This window comes from Falco cherrug, chromosome 3 (genome assembly GCF_023634085.1).
Source record: "Falco cherrug isolate bFalChe1 chromosome 3, bFalChe1.pri, whole genome shotgun sequence".
Lineage (NCBI taxonomy): Eukaryota > Metazoa > Chordata > Aves > Falconiformes > Falconidae > Falco > Falco cherrug.
The window spans coordinates 41,842,762-41,860,057 of NC_073699.1; the positions used below are offsets into that span (position 1 = coordinate 41,842,762).

The 17,296-nt window shown below is 40.2% G+C and overlaps 1 protein-coding gene across 10 annotated transcripts in view; it reads left to right on the forward strand.

Moving 5' to 3' along the window:
* Positions 1-17,296, forward strand: part of EYA1 (EYA transcriptional coactivator and phosphatase 1) — a 168,578-nt gene that overhangs the window by 102,105 nt on the left and 49,177 nt on the right. For 6 of the 10 annotated variants that reach the window (XM_055706024.1, XM_055706025.1, XM_055706031.1 and 3 more), the window contains 3 exons: positions 1,089-1,226; positions 7,713-7,795; positions 8,195-8,381. In XM_055706024.1, the coding sequence (XP_055561999.1) occupies positions 1,089-1,226; positions 7,713-7,795; positions 8,195-8,381 (408 nt within the window). The remainder of the gene's footprint in view (positions 1-1,088; positions 1,227-7,712; positions 7,796-8,194; positions 8,382-17,296) is intronic. The other 4 variants (XM_055706029.1, XM_055706027.1, XM_055706028.1 and 1 more) reach the window with 1 other exon arrangement.

Below are 17,296 nucleotides of genomic sequence, written 5' to 3' on the forward strand. Positions count from 1 at the left end.
AACATTGTTGAATATTATTTTTTTAAAAATCCAACCAGGAAATGGACTTAGATTAACAGTCATTTTCAAAGGAATGTTACCAATTCACACTTAGTTAATTCAGTTCAAATAACAGTGCTTTCTGAACAATGAGGTATCACTGAATGCCACAGTGAAACCTAAGAGTATTGTATTACTTTTCCATTGCTTTGTCTATAATTATTTTTAAATGGTAGTTCATGTTGGGACAACCTTATAATTAAAACTAAGAGACAGAGGCTGAATTGTGTGCATTTCCTCAGTGTTTCACTTGCTGGTATTTACTTGCTTGTTGCCTTACAAATTAGGGGAAGAATCACTGAAGTTGGGAGGCAAGCCATTCATTTAATTGGACTTTAGATTCTTTTATTAATAAATTTGGAAATGAGAGGGTAATGTGATGTGTAATGGATTTCCCTGTCAGTGCAGATTACTGATTTTCTGCTATATTTTTCCCAGTTTGGGAGACTGCTTCAGGAATAGTTCCTGTCTAGTAGGTATTTATTTGTTAAAAGACTGAATGCTTCCTATAGTGTTTAATTAGCTTTGAAAATCATCACTACACTTAATGCTGCTAGTTCTCTTTATCCACTTCTAATTCCTTAGAAAGCCATTGCACTCAGAGCCATTTAATTTTCATGTATGAATACTATACAATGCAAATCTCAGTTATGTCATTAATGGGTAGATGGCAGGAGAGCTTGGCTATGCTGTGCTTCATTAAAATCATATAAAGTTGCTAATCTACCCCTGTGAAATGTCATGAATATATGGAAAAGTTAGCCTCTGGCAGGAAAGGAAAAAAGGAATAATGCAACTTCCTGTTCATGTATAAATTTCTTTTGCAGTTACTGGAAACACAGTTTTGAATTTAACCTCTCCCTGGTGAACTTCAGTTTTATGTGTGCTTTTAGACTGCCCTTACCCTGTTCAGTTGTGCATGCTCTTGATATTCATTCTCTCATGCATGCAATAATAGGTATATGTTAAAAATGCTGTTAATTAAGTGATCTTTTTTCCATCCCTGTTTGAATATGAACAAATAGATTTGCTGTCACTAACTGATTTAGGTGCATTGTGGGCAGGCATCAAGACAGAAGGTGGATTGGCACAGTCACAGTCACCTGGACAGACAGGATTTCTAAGCTACGGTGCCAGCTTTAGCACACCTCAACCTGGACAGGCTCCCTATAGCTACCAAATGCAAGGTCTGTATAAACAGATATTACCATTAATTAGACACAGTTAATGTTATGGTTTTGGTTTTTTTCTCCTTATTGCTTTACATTTCTAGGGTAAAAACGAATGTTTGCTTGATAACTTACCTCTGATATTACTGCAGCTGGAGCTGAAACGATGCTTGCTTTTGCTGAGAGCAGTGACGGGCCAGCTCTTAGCAGCTTGGAAGATCTCTCGCTTTGTTAATTTTTAAATAATGAAGTGTTGTAGTGTTATTACAGTAAAAATGTGTCTCCGAATAGCAGTAGATTAAAAAATAGCGAATGTGACAAAGCAAGTCCTGGAAAACGTGTCAGGATTATGAATTTAGGAAGTGCCAAATATAATTTGACACCTGAGTGTGTTTGGGAGGGAGAAGAAGATAAAAATACCTACTGCAGCTGTGGAGGTAGCTAAGTAATGATTGAAGTCTGTTTCTTTGAAGTCTATTTAAAAGCTGTAAGTCTTTGTATGTGTGGGCTATTATTATCAATTATATTTTGTAGCCTTACTTGCCTGTTTAGTTTACGTAATATCTTTCCACCTTGTTTTCCCAATTCCTTTTTCCCCTTCGGTACTGGGAAGTTGCTGGGTGTGCCTGCTTCTGGATTTCACCACTTTAAGGGAAAATAAAAAAAATATCTTTGTTTACTACAAATAGCTACTTTTGGATGTCTGCTGCAGGACTATTCACCCCTGAATTGGACAGTCTAAATCAGGTGTGTTGCAGATTTTAGAATTGTTGAAACAAGTGATCGCTCACAGAATTGGACGACATTTTCTAAAAGTTCAGCACCTCTCCTTATTATTATCACGCTCCATTTAAACTGTGCTCCATCATATAAACACTCCATGAAATGTCTTCAGGCAGAAGTGCTTTCAGAGACCAAGTGAATGAGGGTAGGCTTTTGTTTCATGACTTTAAGGGTATATTGATCCAGTCCTTCACTCAGACACAAGAGAGTTGGGTTTTGATTTTTTTTTTTAATTCCCTTTTGAACTGTGTGCTGAGTAGTTCCATAGGGCAGAAGTGAACATCTGACGTCTGAAGTATTGCTTATTTGTAGTGTGCTCTGACAAATAAGAGGAAGATAGTGTAAGAGTAGTATGCAATCTTTCATCTTCATGCAGAATAGTGGTGATCTTCTACTCATCAGAGTAAATGTAACTGTAACCGGGTTATTGGTTTTGCTTTCTGCAGATAGCCACACTAACAAAAAAACAAACCCACATACCCTTTCTGCCACCACCCCGAAAAAAACCCTACCTCTCTGTAGGAGACAGCTCAAAATGCTTGCCAGCAGCAGCTATGAGGAACTCCTGGTATGACATTCCAGCTTTTAAGGAACTGGTAATTCATGGTTGGTAGGAAACAGAGTTACTGAAAAATTATGTCTGTGTTGCCTATAATATCTGTTGCAGTAGTGCCTTCATGCCACAGTCATGTATCGGGATCCTGTTGTGCTAACTTACGCAGCCAAATGAAAATATAGTGCCCGTAGAAGTTGGAGGCTGAAATAAAATACTGAAGTTAGGAGGGCCTAATGGAACAATAAAGCTGACACTGTTTAGGCATAATAAACAGTTGTCACCCCATATTGGTTATCTAACAACTCTAAAGATGGGGGGTTTTGTAAGATACAGAGCAGAGGGATGTCAATAAAAAGGGATTGTAGGGAGGACAGTGAAGTAGTTTTGCAGATGTCTATGGGAAATCATTCAATGGAGGGAGGAAAGCGGGAGCAGCATGGGATAATGTGAGGGAGTGCTTGCTGGAAAATTTTAGGAGTAAGCAGTGAATTTTGGCATTAGTAGAGCAAAGCTGGGACTCAGTCAATGGGCTACATAGAGGTCTGTCATAAAGGTATTGCTTTGTTTTCTACAATATGCAAAATGTGTATAAGATCAGAACTGTCAAGGTCATGAAAGGGTGACAGTTGTCAAGAGATGGAACAGTAAGGTCTTGGAAAGCATTTCAGCTGTACACATTGAAAGGCGAGGATCTAAAAGTATTCTGCAAAAGAAATGTGTTAAAGATGACCCAGATGTGAAGCCGTAATGAGAGGAGGGTCAGAGGCATTGATTTGAGGATAGTATTGTCTGCAGGGCTGGGGGAAGGAGGGTGTCTGATTCTGGGTTCTGCTCCAGCTGTGCCATGCTTGGGCTGTGAGCTGTTCACCGTGGAAGGCAGGAGATCGCTGACTGTCTGCCATGGGCAGAGGAGCCACACGTCAGAGTCTGGGGGTCCCCATGGTGTGTATGTAATTTCTGTTGTGCTCATGAACGGTGGGTGAGGGAAGGACTGGTCTCCTACAGAAACCTTAGAGACCATAGGAATGGAAATAAGAAGAATATTTCAAATGAAAATGTTCGTGGAGTTGTTTGAAGATAAGTAGAAAAGAATCACATTGCTGAACAGGTCTTTCTTGCAGTAAATGTTGACAGTATATATCTGTACTATACATGAGATTATATATCTTTTTGATGTTTTCATTAGGCTAACTTTTGAATTTGAAACAACTTTAAGTTGACTTAATTCTTTCTTTTGATTGAACAGATGTTAAAAGTAAAAAGGAACATTTGTTTCCCTTTCCTCATTTAATTTTGGAAGGAGAACCTATTCATAATTTCAACTATTATTTAAGGACAAAGTTGATTCTCTTGACGGAAGATGGGGGTAGTGCTGCTGCTGTTCAGTCGTTTGTGCAGAAACCTCCAGAGGGGGAAATAAGTTTATTCTCCCTTTCCCCTCTAGTAGTATATGGACAGGATGCAGCTTCAGCCTTGTCGTAGCCTGCAGTAGGTGTTCCTCTTCTGCATGTGGCTGCGGAGCTGCTAAATGGAGATGATGGCTCCCACAACCTACTTTGCAATGGAGCATTACATGACAGCGTGCTCCGGTCCCTGCTGGCATTCTCGCCTGCAGTAAAGGGCGTTTCTTGCTTGTGCTCCCTGAGTGGGGTTACCTTGTGCTCAAAAGCTTTGGAGTTATTCTGGTTCCTCTCCCTGGGGTGAATGTCTCCCTGCAATGTAAAGGCGCTGCCTGGTGGTGCGTGTGCAGCCAATTAAACCCAGTGCTTTTCCTGACCCTGCTAAAATTACAGTGTGATTAGTCACCAAACAATAGCAGAGGGAGAGACTGCCAACTTTTGGAAATGCTGAGGAAAATCGCTGCCTGTGATTCCTTGCTAAGGTTATTCTGGTAACTAGATTTTTGTTTGTTACAAATTTATCATCCCTTTAACGGGGCGGGATGTGGAGGGGAGAGGATGGGAAGAGGACTGAAGTGGTTCTGCCACCCCATCTCCCCACTCCTCCCCACCCTTACTTTAAGGAGTATGTTCCCTAAGCTGTTTTTCATATAAGTTGCTTCATAGATGTTGAAAGACCACTTACATGACTAATGGCTGTGGGAATGGGCTGTTGTTCCTATATTGGCAGAGTTATAGGGATTGCTCAGTGAGGATAAATGGAGTGGAGGAGGACCAGGGGAAATGCCAAGGGAAGAGCTCCATTTGCAGCTGCCTTCCTGAGTATCCTTTGATTGCGATACGAGCCTGGCTTTTACTCTGAGCCCGAGTATCCTACCGCTGGAAGGGACTAGACTCGTGATGAGCACCACCAGCATTGTTACAGTTACCAAGACTGCGATGTTTGAGAATATACTAGCCAATTGGTTTGGGAATTCAACCATAAAAAAGTAAACGTTAAGGTATTTGGTTATTATTATACAGTCTAAAAATATTGTGTTGGATGGCCAAGCAGTTACTAGGACAACAAGGGGGAGTTTGCCAAGGATTTTTAAACACTGTAAGCAAACGGAAGAAACCTTTGAGTTTAAATAGCCCATCTGGCCGACTTAGGCTTTCCCAGGAGAGCTGCACTAAACTTCTGCCACATACATTGTACCCTGATGATAGACATAGCCCATGGCAAGGAGGCTGAGCTAGGAAAGCAAATGGACTGCTGTGGCCAATACCCAGGGGAGGACCCCAACCTGCACCTCGCCGAGGCATGGGGGCGAGCTCCGTGCCTGGAGCCCGCCCCTGGTCCCAGCAGGGTCCGGCCGTCTTCCGACACTGACTGGGATTCCCAGCTTTAATGTGGGTCCGCGCTCTTTGCAAAATAGACCTTTGACCTGCAATTTACAGCTTTTATCACATTTTAAAGCTACATAGCTGCCCAACTTGGGGCAATAAATCTCATGCATTTCGTAGAGATTTTTATTTTTGTGTTTGTTCAGCTCAGGCAGGACAGCAGCTCTATGGTATGCTGTGGCTGAGTATTTAAAAAACAAATGGCAAAACCTGCAGTATTTAAAAAACAACTTTAGGCCAGTAGTTCTGGGTGGCCCACAGAGCCGTTTCTGAGAAACCTGCTTCATGTTTGTTACGGTCTAAGAGACCCCTACCCCTCCTCCATAGGAGCCAGTGCTGACCATGAGATGAAAGAGAGAGATCTGCATGTTAGTATGTGTGTCTTTGTCTGAGAGGGAGAGATGCTGGCTGGCATGTAATTACTTTTCTCATTTGCTGTTGCAAATTGTTTGCCAAACTTTCTGTGGAAAGGTAATGTATTCCTCAAAAAAAGCTTTGGGTTTTTGGTGTGTTTTGTTTTGGTTTTTTTTTTTTCTTACAACTATGAGAGGCCTTTTATGTCTTTTTAGAACGGCTCAAACCGTGTACCTATAAAACCTGTGTTTGAATGTATTACTGCATCACTCAGAAATAACTACAGAAATAAAAAGAGACACAGTGACTTAGATTCTTCCAGCCAAAGCACTCTTAGAAATAAAATAGCATTTCAAAGTTTTGCAATTTAAAATATTTTTCAGCTGTATTTTGGCTCTGGGGTTTGTTATAATAAAAAATAACATCTGTTTTCCAATTTTAAATTAAATTTTAAAACAACATGTTTTTCTCATTAGTACTGTTTATCTGTACTATCTGCTAAACTTGGATGTCAGCTCTTCTGCTGAAGTAATCTGATTTTAGTTCACAGGATTAGTAGCATCTTTCAACAACCACAGAGCTTTTGCACTGATAGAAAATACAAGAGAAATGTTTACAGTCATTATCACATGTTGAGTTTAAGCTGCATCTTTTACTCCCACTGCTATTGTACTTTACATCTCCTGCTTTGAGGCTTAACTTTTATGTGTCTTTTGCAATCAAAACATTTAAGTATCTTTCCTTCCGACTTCTTACAGCTAGGATACCTATCGATTTGAATTTTTCTATTTAAAAAAGTAAATAGCTCACAAATGCCCTTCAGGGGCTGTAGTAAGCATGCAGCCCTGCCTGCATTCCTCGCTGTTTGGAGTTGCAAGAAACGTCGCTTTTCCCAATGAGTAACCGCTGCATAGGATTTTGTTGCTAATTGAGTTGTGTCTGATGCATCAGAGGATCGGCGCATCCGTGTGCCTTGCTCCCTGTTGATTTCCACCCCTCGTTGCCTCATTTGCTCACCTGCAAGCTTTTGCTCCCAAGGTCTCGGTATATCTTTGCACTAAGGCAGGTTTCGGCGGCGAGGGAGGCTGTAAACAACCCGTGCGCTCTAATGGGAGCTCTCACTGGCTGGTGCTCTCCCGCTGGACGAGTTCAATAGGTTGCCTCATTACAGACTTTCTGGTGGCTTATGTAGCTTCACCCTGTACATCCATATGTCTCAGCTGGTGGCTATGTCACTCCTGGGTTATAACCAAAAAGGGCAAAACAGCTGAAAGGGGGTTGCTGCCCTTTTAGTGGAACAGCTTCTCAGGTTAGGTATTAAACAAGAGCCCCATCTGTCTATTTTTGGTGGCTCGTGAACGGGGGGGAGGGGGGAGGTAAAGGCAGTAATTCAGTCTCTCTGGGCTGAATTCAATCTTGGGACTTCTTTCTCAGAGGTGTACTTTTCTCCCTTGTTTCATGCCTGGGAGACTATCAAAAAAGAAGGTTTGCAGCCCAAGGCTGTCTATGATTGATGAGCAAATCCTAATGGCTTTGCAATCAGGGTGAGCCATTTGGTGCAGGGAGCTACAGCTTCTGCTGTTCCTGAGAGAGGGGCTGAGTCTCAGGGAGAGGAGAGAAACTGGTTCTTGAAGGTGGGAGGAGAAATGGAGCCAATGGGCTTCAGTGAGGGAAGACAGCATTGTCAACAAAACCTGGAAGTAAAGAAAACCTCATTATTTCCCCAGTGCTGGGTATTAGTCAGAGGGGTGGCATAGCCTAATATTCAATCAGATCTGAGGTGGCTCCAAATTCCTGTCTAAATTTCAAGGTTTTGTTTTTATTGCAGTAACAAAACATGGGGTGTAGGAACGATGAATTATCACTTTCCGTATATTAACATGTTACAGAGCTGATGACAACCAAACTGGTCAACATATGGGAAATATTACAAATATGCCATATCCTTATGATATAATTACATGATGGAAGTTATTTTCTGATACCATGTTTTAGTCATTCACATAATTTTTCATTTCATTTCAGGCAGCAGTTTTACAACATCATCAGGAATATATGCGGGAAATAATTCACTCACAAATTCTACTGGATTTAATAGCTCACAGCAGGTAAATTTGTAAATATGAGTTGAGGAAACTTTGGCAAACTTAGAATCTCATCCACTGAAAAAATCTAACCCTCAAATAGCTTTTTGAAATAAATTAGCATCCTTTCAAGTTAAACTAATGTTTATAGATGTTATTCTTCAATTTGTCATCTTCCAATAGTAGAACTGTCTGGGGTTAATGTTCTTATTCACACATCTTCAGTGCTGTGTCTAATAAACTATTTTATGAGAAGACATACTAAATTATGCATAATTCAGATTTCATTTTACTGCTTTGCATTTTTAGGTCCTGCAGCATACGTGCTGAAAGTCTGACATGTGTTTGTAGTTATATTTTGGAATTTATACTAAAAAGTAGCAAAACTTTGATGGACTATTCAGTTGCTTTTTTGTCTTGCAGGAGTATCCCTCTTATCCCAGTTTTGGCCAGGGGCAGTATGCACAGTATTATAATAGCTCACCATATCCTTCACATTACATGACAAACAGCAACACCAGCCCAACGACACCCTCCACAAATGCAACATACCAGCTTCAAGAACCACCATCTGGCATCACCAGTCAAGCGGTTACAGATCCTGCAGCAGGTAATTACATGGGTTTTATGGTCCCTATGAGGCACATTTTTGTAAGTTGAAAGGGGATTGAATTGGATTTTTTTTTTTGTGTAGTCACTGATTTTTTTTATTATTATTTCTTAATCCTGAGCCTGTGGCACGTCTTGCACAGATTCTAACAGAAAATAGACTAAAGAAACCCGGGGATCAGTAAAAGTTTTAAAGGTTGTGTGAAGTGCAAGTTGTTTCTATTTATTTGTAAAATGCTTGTGTTAAAAATTGAGGGATATGGGAAAGGCTGTACACTAAACCAGAACCTGATGCTTTTAAGCTCTGTCTTCATTAAGATGAACTCCTTTGATTTTTCTTAAGAGTGAAATCAAGAGGCCTTCAGACCATAGCCCGACTGTCCACTTCAAAGAGTGCTTTTGTGTTTTTCACTTTCAGAGGACATAATAATGCTTGTAATGGGGAGTTAAAATTGCACAAGTGTTTCCATTTTAAGAAAAGATTTTCGGTTGCTTGTCCTATTTCCCAGTCATTTTACCTTTCTTGCTGGAATTTGGCAGTCCTTTACTAGTTAAGAGATATTTTTTAAACATTTATGCCAAACTGCTCCAGCTGTTTTTGGAAATGAGGGGTGAAAAATACTTTTCCCATTATTAAAAAAAAAAAAACCACAAACATTTTTTAACAGTTCAAGCATGTCAGTAGTTAGTAGATGGCAGAAATTTGAAATCTGTCAGAAAGTCCAAGGTTGCAGATGTGTTTCTCAGTAGTGCGGTAAGAAGCAGCTATGATTTGGCAATGCTATCAGGAGGTTTTGTTTTGAAGTTTGGTTGGGGGGGGGTTGGTTTTAGATTTCTTGAAGTACTTGATGTGACTGATCTTGCATGTGCAATGTGAGCTTTAATATTATTTGCTAGGACTCAGTTGCTTTTCTGCATGAGTGTGTACCTGAAGAAAATGTATGCAGTGTTGTCTCTTTTGGTACATTTGCTGAAAGTAAGTAGGGACTAAAATACAGCTGCTGTGTGCGTTTATATACACAAAATCACGTGTGCAATGTGTTTGAGAAAGGAATCTTTCTAAATATATGAATGCATGTTGAAGTCTGTGGCTTTTAGAATATATGGATGTGTATTGGAGTCTGCATAATTACTCTGGGTTTGACTTTGTTTTTAATTTGGGGGGGGGGTGTTTTCATGTGGGTTTGTTTGCTTTTCTTTTTCAGTTAGAAGCAGTAGGTTCCTCTTACCCCAGAAAACAAATGTGATCAAGTTTTGGCTTTCATCAAGATACTGAAATTAAGTTGTTGTATTATCTGGGTCTTGATCTTTTGCAAAACTTTTGTGTACGGTTTTTTTTAAGTAGTTGATACTTCCTTAAAGCAACAGTAAACACATATATGGAGAGAGGAGGTATATTCTTCCCAAGCTCAGACTTAGTGGCTTAAAAGCTGTTGTCTTATTTAAATAGTTTTCTGTGCTCTATAAACCTGGACAAAATTTTTCTATCAGTTCCTTTTTAAGAAGTCTTTCTTTTCTCCCTCATATCGTCCACACTTTTGTTATGAAAGTTTTGTGTAAAAATTTGAAAGATTTTGGTGGCCTTTGTCATGGATGGGTCCTGCTCCTAAGCCTCTTCTAGTTTATGCTTTCACGTATTGAAAACTATACGTCCATGGGTGCCCTATCACTGCTTGCTTAACTATACGTTGGACATGTGCACAGCTCCTCCGGCATTGCTAAGACTGCTCTTTCCCTGCGATACTTATGACTGATTTAACAGTTCTGAAAAAATTCCTTCAAATGGTTTGCAAATAACAACTCTTAATGTATTTACGGGGTTATCTTGGGCTGGCTACCTGTGCCACAGGCAGGGACCTGTTTAGGAAAGTACCTGCTGTGGGCCACTCTCGATTAGATGGAGCTGATGGAAGCCGTCTTTCTGTTTCCCTTCACCAACACGGTCACATTCGCAGAAGGTATAGGGCTAGACCGAGATTTCTCCATTTATCTTTACGCATTTGTCTTTATGCACTGAAGTCAGGATCAAGCCCATTCACGCTCTTGTACTGAGTGGAGAGAGATGAGTATCTCTGTTTAGAGTTCAGTTTAATGACAGTCTAAATCCTGAGGTGCCAAAGCTGTCCACTGGTATGAGAGCAGTTTGAGGTGACTGACAACCCAGTGTTGGGTTCCTAGGTTAAAATTAGGTGAGAACATTCTGCTGCTTCACAAGCCTTCAACCCTGGTAGAAGGGAAGGACCAGTCAGCGAATCCAGTGCTGTGCCTGCCATTTCCCCTTGGACCTTCTTCTTGCTGAAGCTTATTGCAAAGCCTCAGTTGAGCTCATGCACAGTATGCTTGGAAAACAAAGTAAAGCTGGGGTTAAAGAAAAATGGGATCAGTGGGGATAAGTGAAAGGCATATCAGAGAGAAGGAAATTAACAGCTGGGTCAAAAACACAGAACAAAGAAGTTAACTAACCGAATTTTAGTTACAAGTAGTCAGATTTGTCACCAGTTTTGCCACATCTGGGCACATTAGGCTGCTGATTCTCTACCACAACTGGAACGCTGCATATGAGAGCTGGTGAGGAGCTGTGCAGGGCCGTCACATGAGGCTACTACTAGCTACCTATCCCTTTAGTAGGATGGGCTCCAGCTGCTGAATTGCAGCTGTTCTTAGTGGTTATTGATATTCCTAGACATCATCTATATTTTAAAAAACCATGTAATCTGTGCAGTTCTGAACTATGCCAGGACAAGCACAGAACAGCCTTCAGACTTTAGAGGCACCAGAATAATTTGACAGGCATAGGTGTTTCCTATGAAATTGGGCCAGTAAGTGAAACAGAAGAGTCTGGTAAGAAACATGTGAAAAGAGAGAAGGTAATTATGTGCTCTTGTGACATTTTTAGTGGAGTTTTGCAGACTCAGAAAGCTCAGATAATTTCACTTAAAACATATTTAATTCCTTGTCCAAATATAATATAATCCTTTTATGGTTTCCCACAGTTCCTAGTTAAATGTGGACGTTTTTGCCACGCAATCCAGGATTCTTGCAGAAGAACCTGAGATTTTCAATGCTCATTGTTTCTTCTTTCTCTTCTTGTTGTGGATCTGAAAAATTTCTTGTACTCTTGATTGCACAGAAGTTGATAGTCCCTGTCTCCATAAATCAGATGTACAAATTAATGTGATATTCTTGTGAACAAAAGGCTTTTTTGCTAGTATTTTTGCTAGTGACATAATCAGAAGTTAAACAGAACAGTTAATCTCAGTATGACATTTCACATTTTTAATATGTGCTTTGTTTCTGATTTAATTGGACGTTTTGTTTCAGTTCAAAAGTAAGAATTTTCAAAGGTTTTTTTGCACTTGTAGACTTCTGACTTTCACTTAATGGAAGAAAATTATTTTTATCAGAATAACAACAGATTGTTAGATTCCTTCTGGGGTGAGCTTTCGTCCATACTTGAGTAGATTATCCCTGGTATGAACAGTGAGATGCTGATTTTTTGTGTGAGCTGTAGTATGTGAGAGAAGTAATAATAATTAAAATGATAAAAAATGGTAAAAGTAGACTAGCAAGTTAAAACTCAGTCTCCATTCCAATACTCAAATTCAATAAAGTAGGTTCAGAGTGAACAAAAAGAAGTCTTTCTTTATGTTGTGTATAAGTAAGCTGTGCAGCTTCTTGCTGCAGGATGTTGTGGATGCAGAAGATTCATGCCATTTCAAGCATTGCTTAGACAAAAGCTGGATTTACACAGACACTTGTGCAAATATGATACTGTATTCATATGATGCTGTATTTACAATTTATTAAAGTGTTTCTCGCATAGAGAGAGACTGTCATTATTCTTGAGGTTTAATCTCCCAGTTTTCTTCGTTTCTGCAATAAGTATGTTTAAAATATTACTGGAAGTTTTTTTTCATATTGCTGACATACTTCACAGTGCAGAACAAAAACCCCACAAGGGCAGTGCTAGCAACAAAAATTGTTGTCAGCCGTGAGTCATCATTTTGCTCTAAAGACTAAACTTCTTTTTGCTTGAACACTGTATCATATTTAGTATTGGAAAATGAAAAGCTACTTTTACAGTTACTTCTTATATTTCATAACACTAAATTAGAGGCAAGGAAGTGAAACAGAGCAAATAGACTATATAGGCAACTTTTCAGTAATAGCTGTTTGTTTTCACTAATAGCTGTTTGGAAACAAATACTGCTGTATTCACAGTACGTTATTGGTGTTTTAATGTTTGCTTTTTTTCATAGATATAAGTGACAAGTAAATCTAGAGCATATATTTATGTGGGAAGTAAACTCAATGAAAATTCTGAAGAAACAGGAATTAGACTGGATGCAATAATGAATGGCAAAGTAGAGCACTGGTTTTGCTTTTCTCCTGGTTTTATGTTAACAAGGTACAACTTCTAACTCTTTTGCGATGCATCCAGCAATATATAGCCTGACTCACTGTCACAAGATATGTTGAGGCTAAGAACTTGATGCACTTTTAAATAGACTTTTTTTAATAGATAAATGGGATATTCATCATTGGTTTTAGGAGCATCAAAAGTGTCAGTAATTTCAAATTATTTGAAAGAATAAATAATGAGTAAGGAAGAAATGCCTACAATGGAGAGTGGCACTATGGGCCCATTATGCTTCAGCTTTTTTTCTTCAACATTGAAAGTTGGAGGGAACAGTCTGGACCACTGCAGGGCTTGTTAATATAGTTGTTGTCATACATAGTTAGTGTATACTGTTATATAGAAGATACACTCTTAATATGATATTTTGTCGTTGTTTTGAATATACAATGCTAAATCAAGAAGTCACCCAAGCCTTGAAATAAATCGGCATTTTTGCAAATATTTTAAACAGACTATTAAGGGTTTCTGTCAAGTTTATAATAGTAGTCCTCAACAGACAAACCTTATATTTGTTTCATAAGGTGCAGATTTTGACATTTTGTCAAAGCAGTACTAAAGACATCTTTCTGTGATCCTGCAAGCATGCGTTATCATATTTCTTCCAATACTTAGGACTTTTACTCACTACTACCAGCATGGTAGTACACTACTGCTAGTGTAGTAGTCACATTTTTTATAGAAAAGTAAAAAAAAAAAGAAAAATCCTCAAATACCTGTGTGATTCTGCTGCCTTGTTTCATCCTGCTTCAGTTTTATGTAAGGAGTAAAGGAAGAAGTTTGTATAGTGCTCGTGAAATTTTGTGTTTAGCTTTATTTATGCAAAAGTAAGAAAATCATAGCATGAGACCGACATATTCAAACTACTTGTATCTTATATTTTTATTTTGTTATGCAGGAGTTGAAATAAATCAGGCCTGAGGATTTAAGGTCTTTATTCAAAATTAAGTATAAAATTTGAGGGGAAACCATTAATCTGGGCACAATCAAAATGGAAAATATTTGTGCATACCTACTTGCAGAGACATTTGACTGTTCTAGCTATCCTAGGCCCATCTCGCCTGTGTGATTTACATTGTGACATGAGATATGATTACTTTGATAATGTGCGTTTACTCTTTTTTGCATACCCTTTCAGTGTAGTAGAGAAAAAGTCTTATGAAATTTGCAATGCCTTTGTCAACAGCAAGAGCTCTACCCACACAGCCAGTGAGATTTACGTAGAGATAGACTTGATTTTGGGATTTCTGGGATAGCTAGTTTTCCCCAGATTCCTCATTTGATACTGTTGCTGTGTAATACATTGAAATCGATAGCAAGAAAATACAGCAATTTATGGGGGGATTTCCATAACAAACAGAAAGGAATTACAGAATATAGTGTTGCCAATGGTGTCTCTGTGGCTGTATTATCCATTCATAAGTAATCAAAGTAGTCTTATTTATGAGATGATGGAAAATTGTGCTGTGTGATAAAACCATCGAGACTGCCCACAATGATGTATAACAGGGAGGTATATGCTTATGAAGTATTATGTCAAGTTGAAATAATACGGTGCCTTGAAGCATAGGGAAAAGTATGCTAAAGTATGGCTCATGTATCTGAGGTAAACCAGAATGTAAACATTTTTTATTCCTCACACTTATGTGTAGTTTTTGTCTGGGTTGGTGTCAGCTTACAGTACAGGGGTTACTACCAGGGGTCAGGAGCAGGGGGTATCAGTCACACCTGGAAAAAGAGGCATACATTTATAGAGTCTTGGTTTAAAGTGTTTTTCTGACTGACTAGAGAAGTCAAGGTTGGGTCTATTACACTTGGTCAAGGTGTGGAAGAGGGAACTCTGAGTGTGTGAAGCAGAAACAAGCTGTAATGTTTTGGTGTCTGCCCGGGGCAGAGTGCCGAGAGGTTCGGTAGCAGAGAGATCTTAACTTCTGTGTCTCTCAATGAATGCAGAAGAATTACTGTTCCTACATTATTAGTACAATTTTGTGAGGGCATATGCAACACACAGTAATGGCTGTATTGGTCCAGACCATTGGATCAACCAGCCCCGTACCTGCCTGCCGCAGTGGCCATCAGCAAACGCCCCGGGAGCTGCAAGGATAGGCTAAGCTTCTGCAAGACTTGCCCTAAGCACTTTTCCAGCTTCCAGGTATTTTCATCTCGGGGGATTTTCAAAGCTGCTGTCATTTGTATGTTTAGGGTGTGCCTACATTAGCATTTAAATTTGGAGCAGGAGGCTGCTTTGATGCAGAGCTTTGGCTCAGCAGAGCAGTCCTAGAGCACCCAGCTGGTGTCCTTCCGGACAAAACTAACCAAGAAAGTGTCTTTCAGGACAGCTCCTAATTCTTCCAGCCCCTATTGAGAATGCTCAGGAGACTACACTGATGCTCAGGCTGGACCTACACTGAAATGACTTCCCAGAAACAGGCAGTGAAGCCTGGGGCCGTTGCCACCTTGTTCGGTCCCGTAGACCCAACCTGCTCATGTGGCATGGCTGTAGCACCCCTGTATGCTTCTCTTCCAGGAATATCTTCAGGCTCCTCTTGAACCATTGTAATCTTTTGGGAGCCTGGCATTTTTTGGCAAAATGTGCCGCAAATCTCCTAGCTTTTATCTGAACTCCTCCTTCTTGTGTTTAACCTGACTGCTGCCAGCTTCCTTTGGTGAGCTTGCTTTAGTGTTGGGACAGGCAGTGGAGAGCTGATTCTCACCCCATATTCCACTCGTGATTTTGTGGAGGGCTGGGTTTTCTCCTGCGTTTCTGTATTTCTGATGTTTAAGAACAGGATAAAATTAAATTCAATGCTTTAGAGACATAGTCATTTCCCAGGGCCAGTATTACAAAATGGTTTGTACTATGAAGTCAGCTGAGGTTGAACAAATTAACCTCCTCCTATCAATTAATGTAGAATAATGGGTATAACGATAACTTGTTTTGTGGCTATATAGATTGACTTTAGCAAAGCTTTTGCTGCCCTGACAGTTAAATCTTTTCATTTAACAATCTTATAAGCAAACTAGGCTAAAGCAGTCTAGCAGAAACTGCAGCAGAATGATATAAAGCTGTTTAGGAGACCACGTCCAGAGAGAAGTCAGTGAGAGCTCTCTGTTAAGACAGAAGGATGGCTACAGCAGCATTCCTCAGTGTCTGCCTCGGGCCTAGCATCAGACCACATTTTCATTAATCATTTAGATGACGGAACAGAATGTGTTTGCCTATTAAATATGTAGATGACACCACGCTGAGAGGGGCTGTGAGTTCTTTGGAGACGGGATGAGAACTCAAAAAATGGAGATGTGATCTGAATAGGAGCAGGTGTGAGGTATACATTTAGGCCGGAATGATGAACTGCACAAATGTGGGATGGGGAATGTTGGCAGCTCCTTCCAGACTCTACCTTTCCCTGCAGACTGCTCTCAGTACTCCAGATATTAGTGGCACATCGAGTACCCTCAGCCGCTGTTGTTTTTCTTGCTCCAGAATTTGTCAGGGCTTGGGCTTGTCAAGGCTCAGGGCTCAGCTGGATACTGGATTCTTTAATTGGGTTTCCTTATGAGGACCTGAGAGTGACCATTGGACAGTGAGCTGGTAACCCAGCCATGCGCACAGAGGCTGCCCTGTTGAATGACCTTAATCCAAAGAGTACATGATATGGTTTTCCTTTACTTACACGGAGTAAGTTTCTTGCACATGATGTCACATGTCCCCCCATTGGTTACTGCCATCTGTGACACTGTTCATAACAGACTGGTCTGAGTAGGCTCAGAAGCTCTAGGTATTAGCAATGTTGTGTATTCAGTTCATGTGCCATATTTGGCCAGGTCTTTGAGAAATGACCACTTAGGTATCACTTCCTTCTTGGGAGATAATCTAGGGATCCTGACATTAACATTTATTGAAAATATTGCAGAAAATGTGAATTGTCTCCTGCCAGGTGGTGTCCAGGGGAAGGTAGCCTGCAGGACATGGGGAGTAATGCTTTGCTTGACTTTGCTTTGGGTTGCTGTATCCAGTTTGGAGACACCATACAGAGTGATAATCAGAACCTAGAAAAAAGGATAAGTCAGGGAAGGGTTAACCTAACAGCAATGGAGATCTGAGAACAGTCTTCAAATGCCTGCAAATACAATGAAGGGAATAATTTTTTTCCCTGCTTTCGCAGGTTGAACGTACGTTGCTGTAATGAATGCTGCAGTTGGATGTTCTGTTTTTAATGGCATGGCTGTTAAAGCAGCATAGTAGGTGTCCTGGAGACCCATAAGAGCGAGACAGACAACTCTTTCTTGGGTAGGATGCAGATACAGTGGCCCCAAGAAGGGTGGGCTAAGGTGTGCCCAGCCAGCCTTGGGTTCCCAAGGTAGGGCTGGGGGGTCCTTCTGTCAGGTGAGGATCTAGCCCATCCAGACAGATGATTTGCACATGTGAAGGGGAGATGGAAATGATTCTCCACCCAAACTTGTAGCCCTGTGTTCGAAAATTCTGAATGTAGTATGCT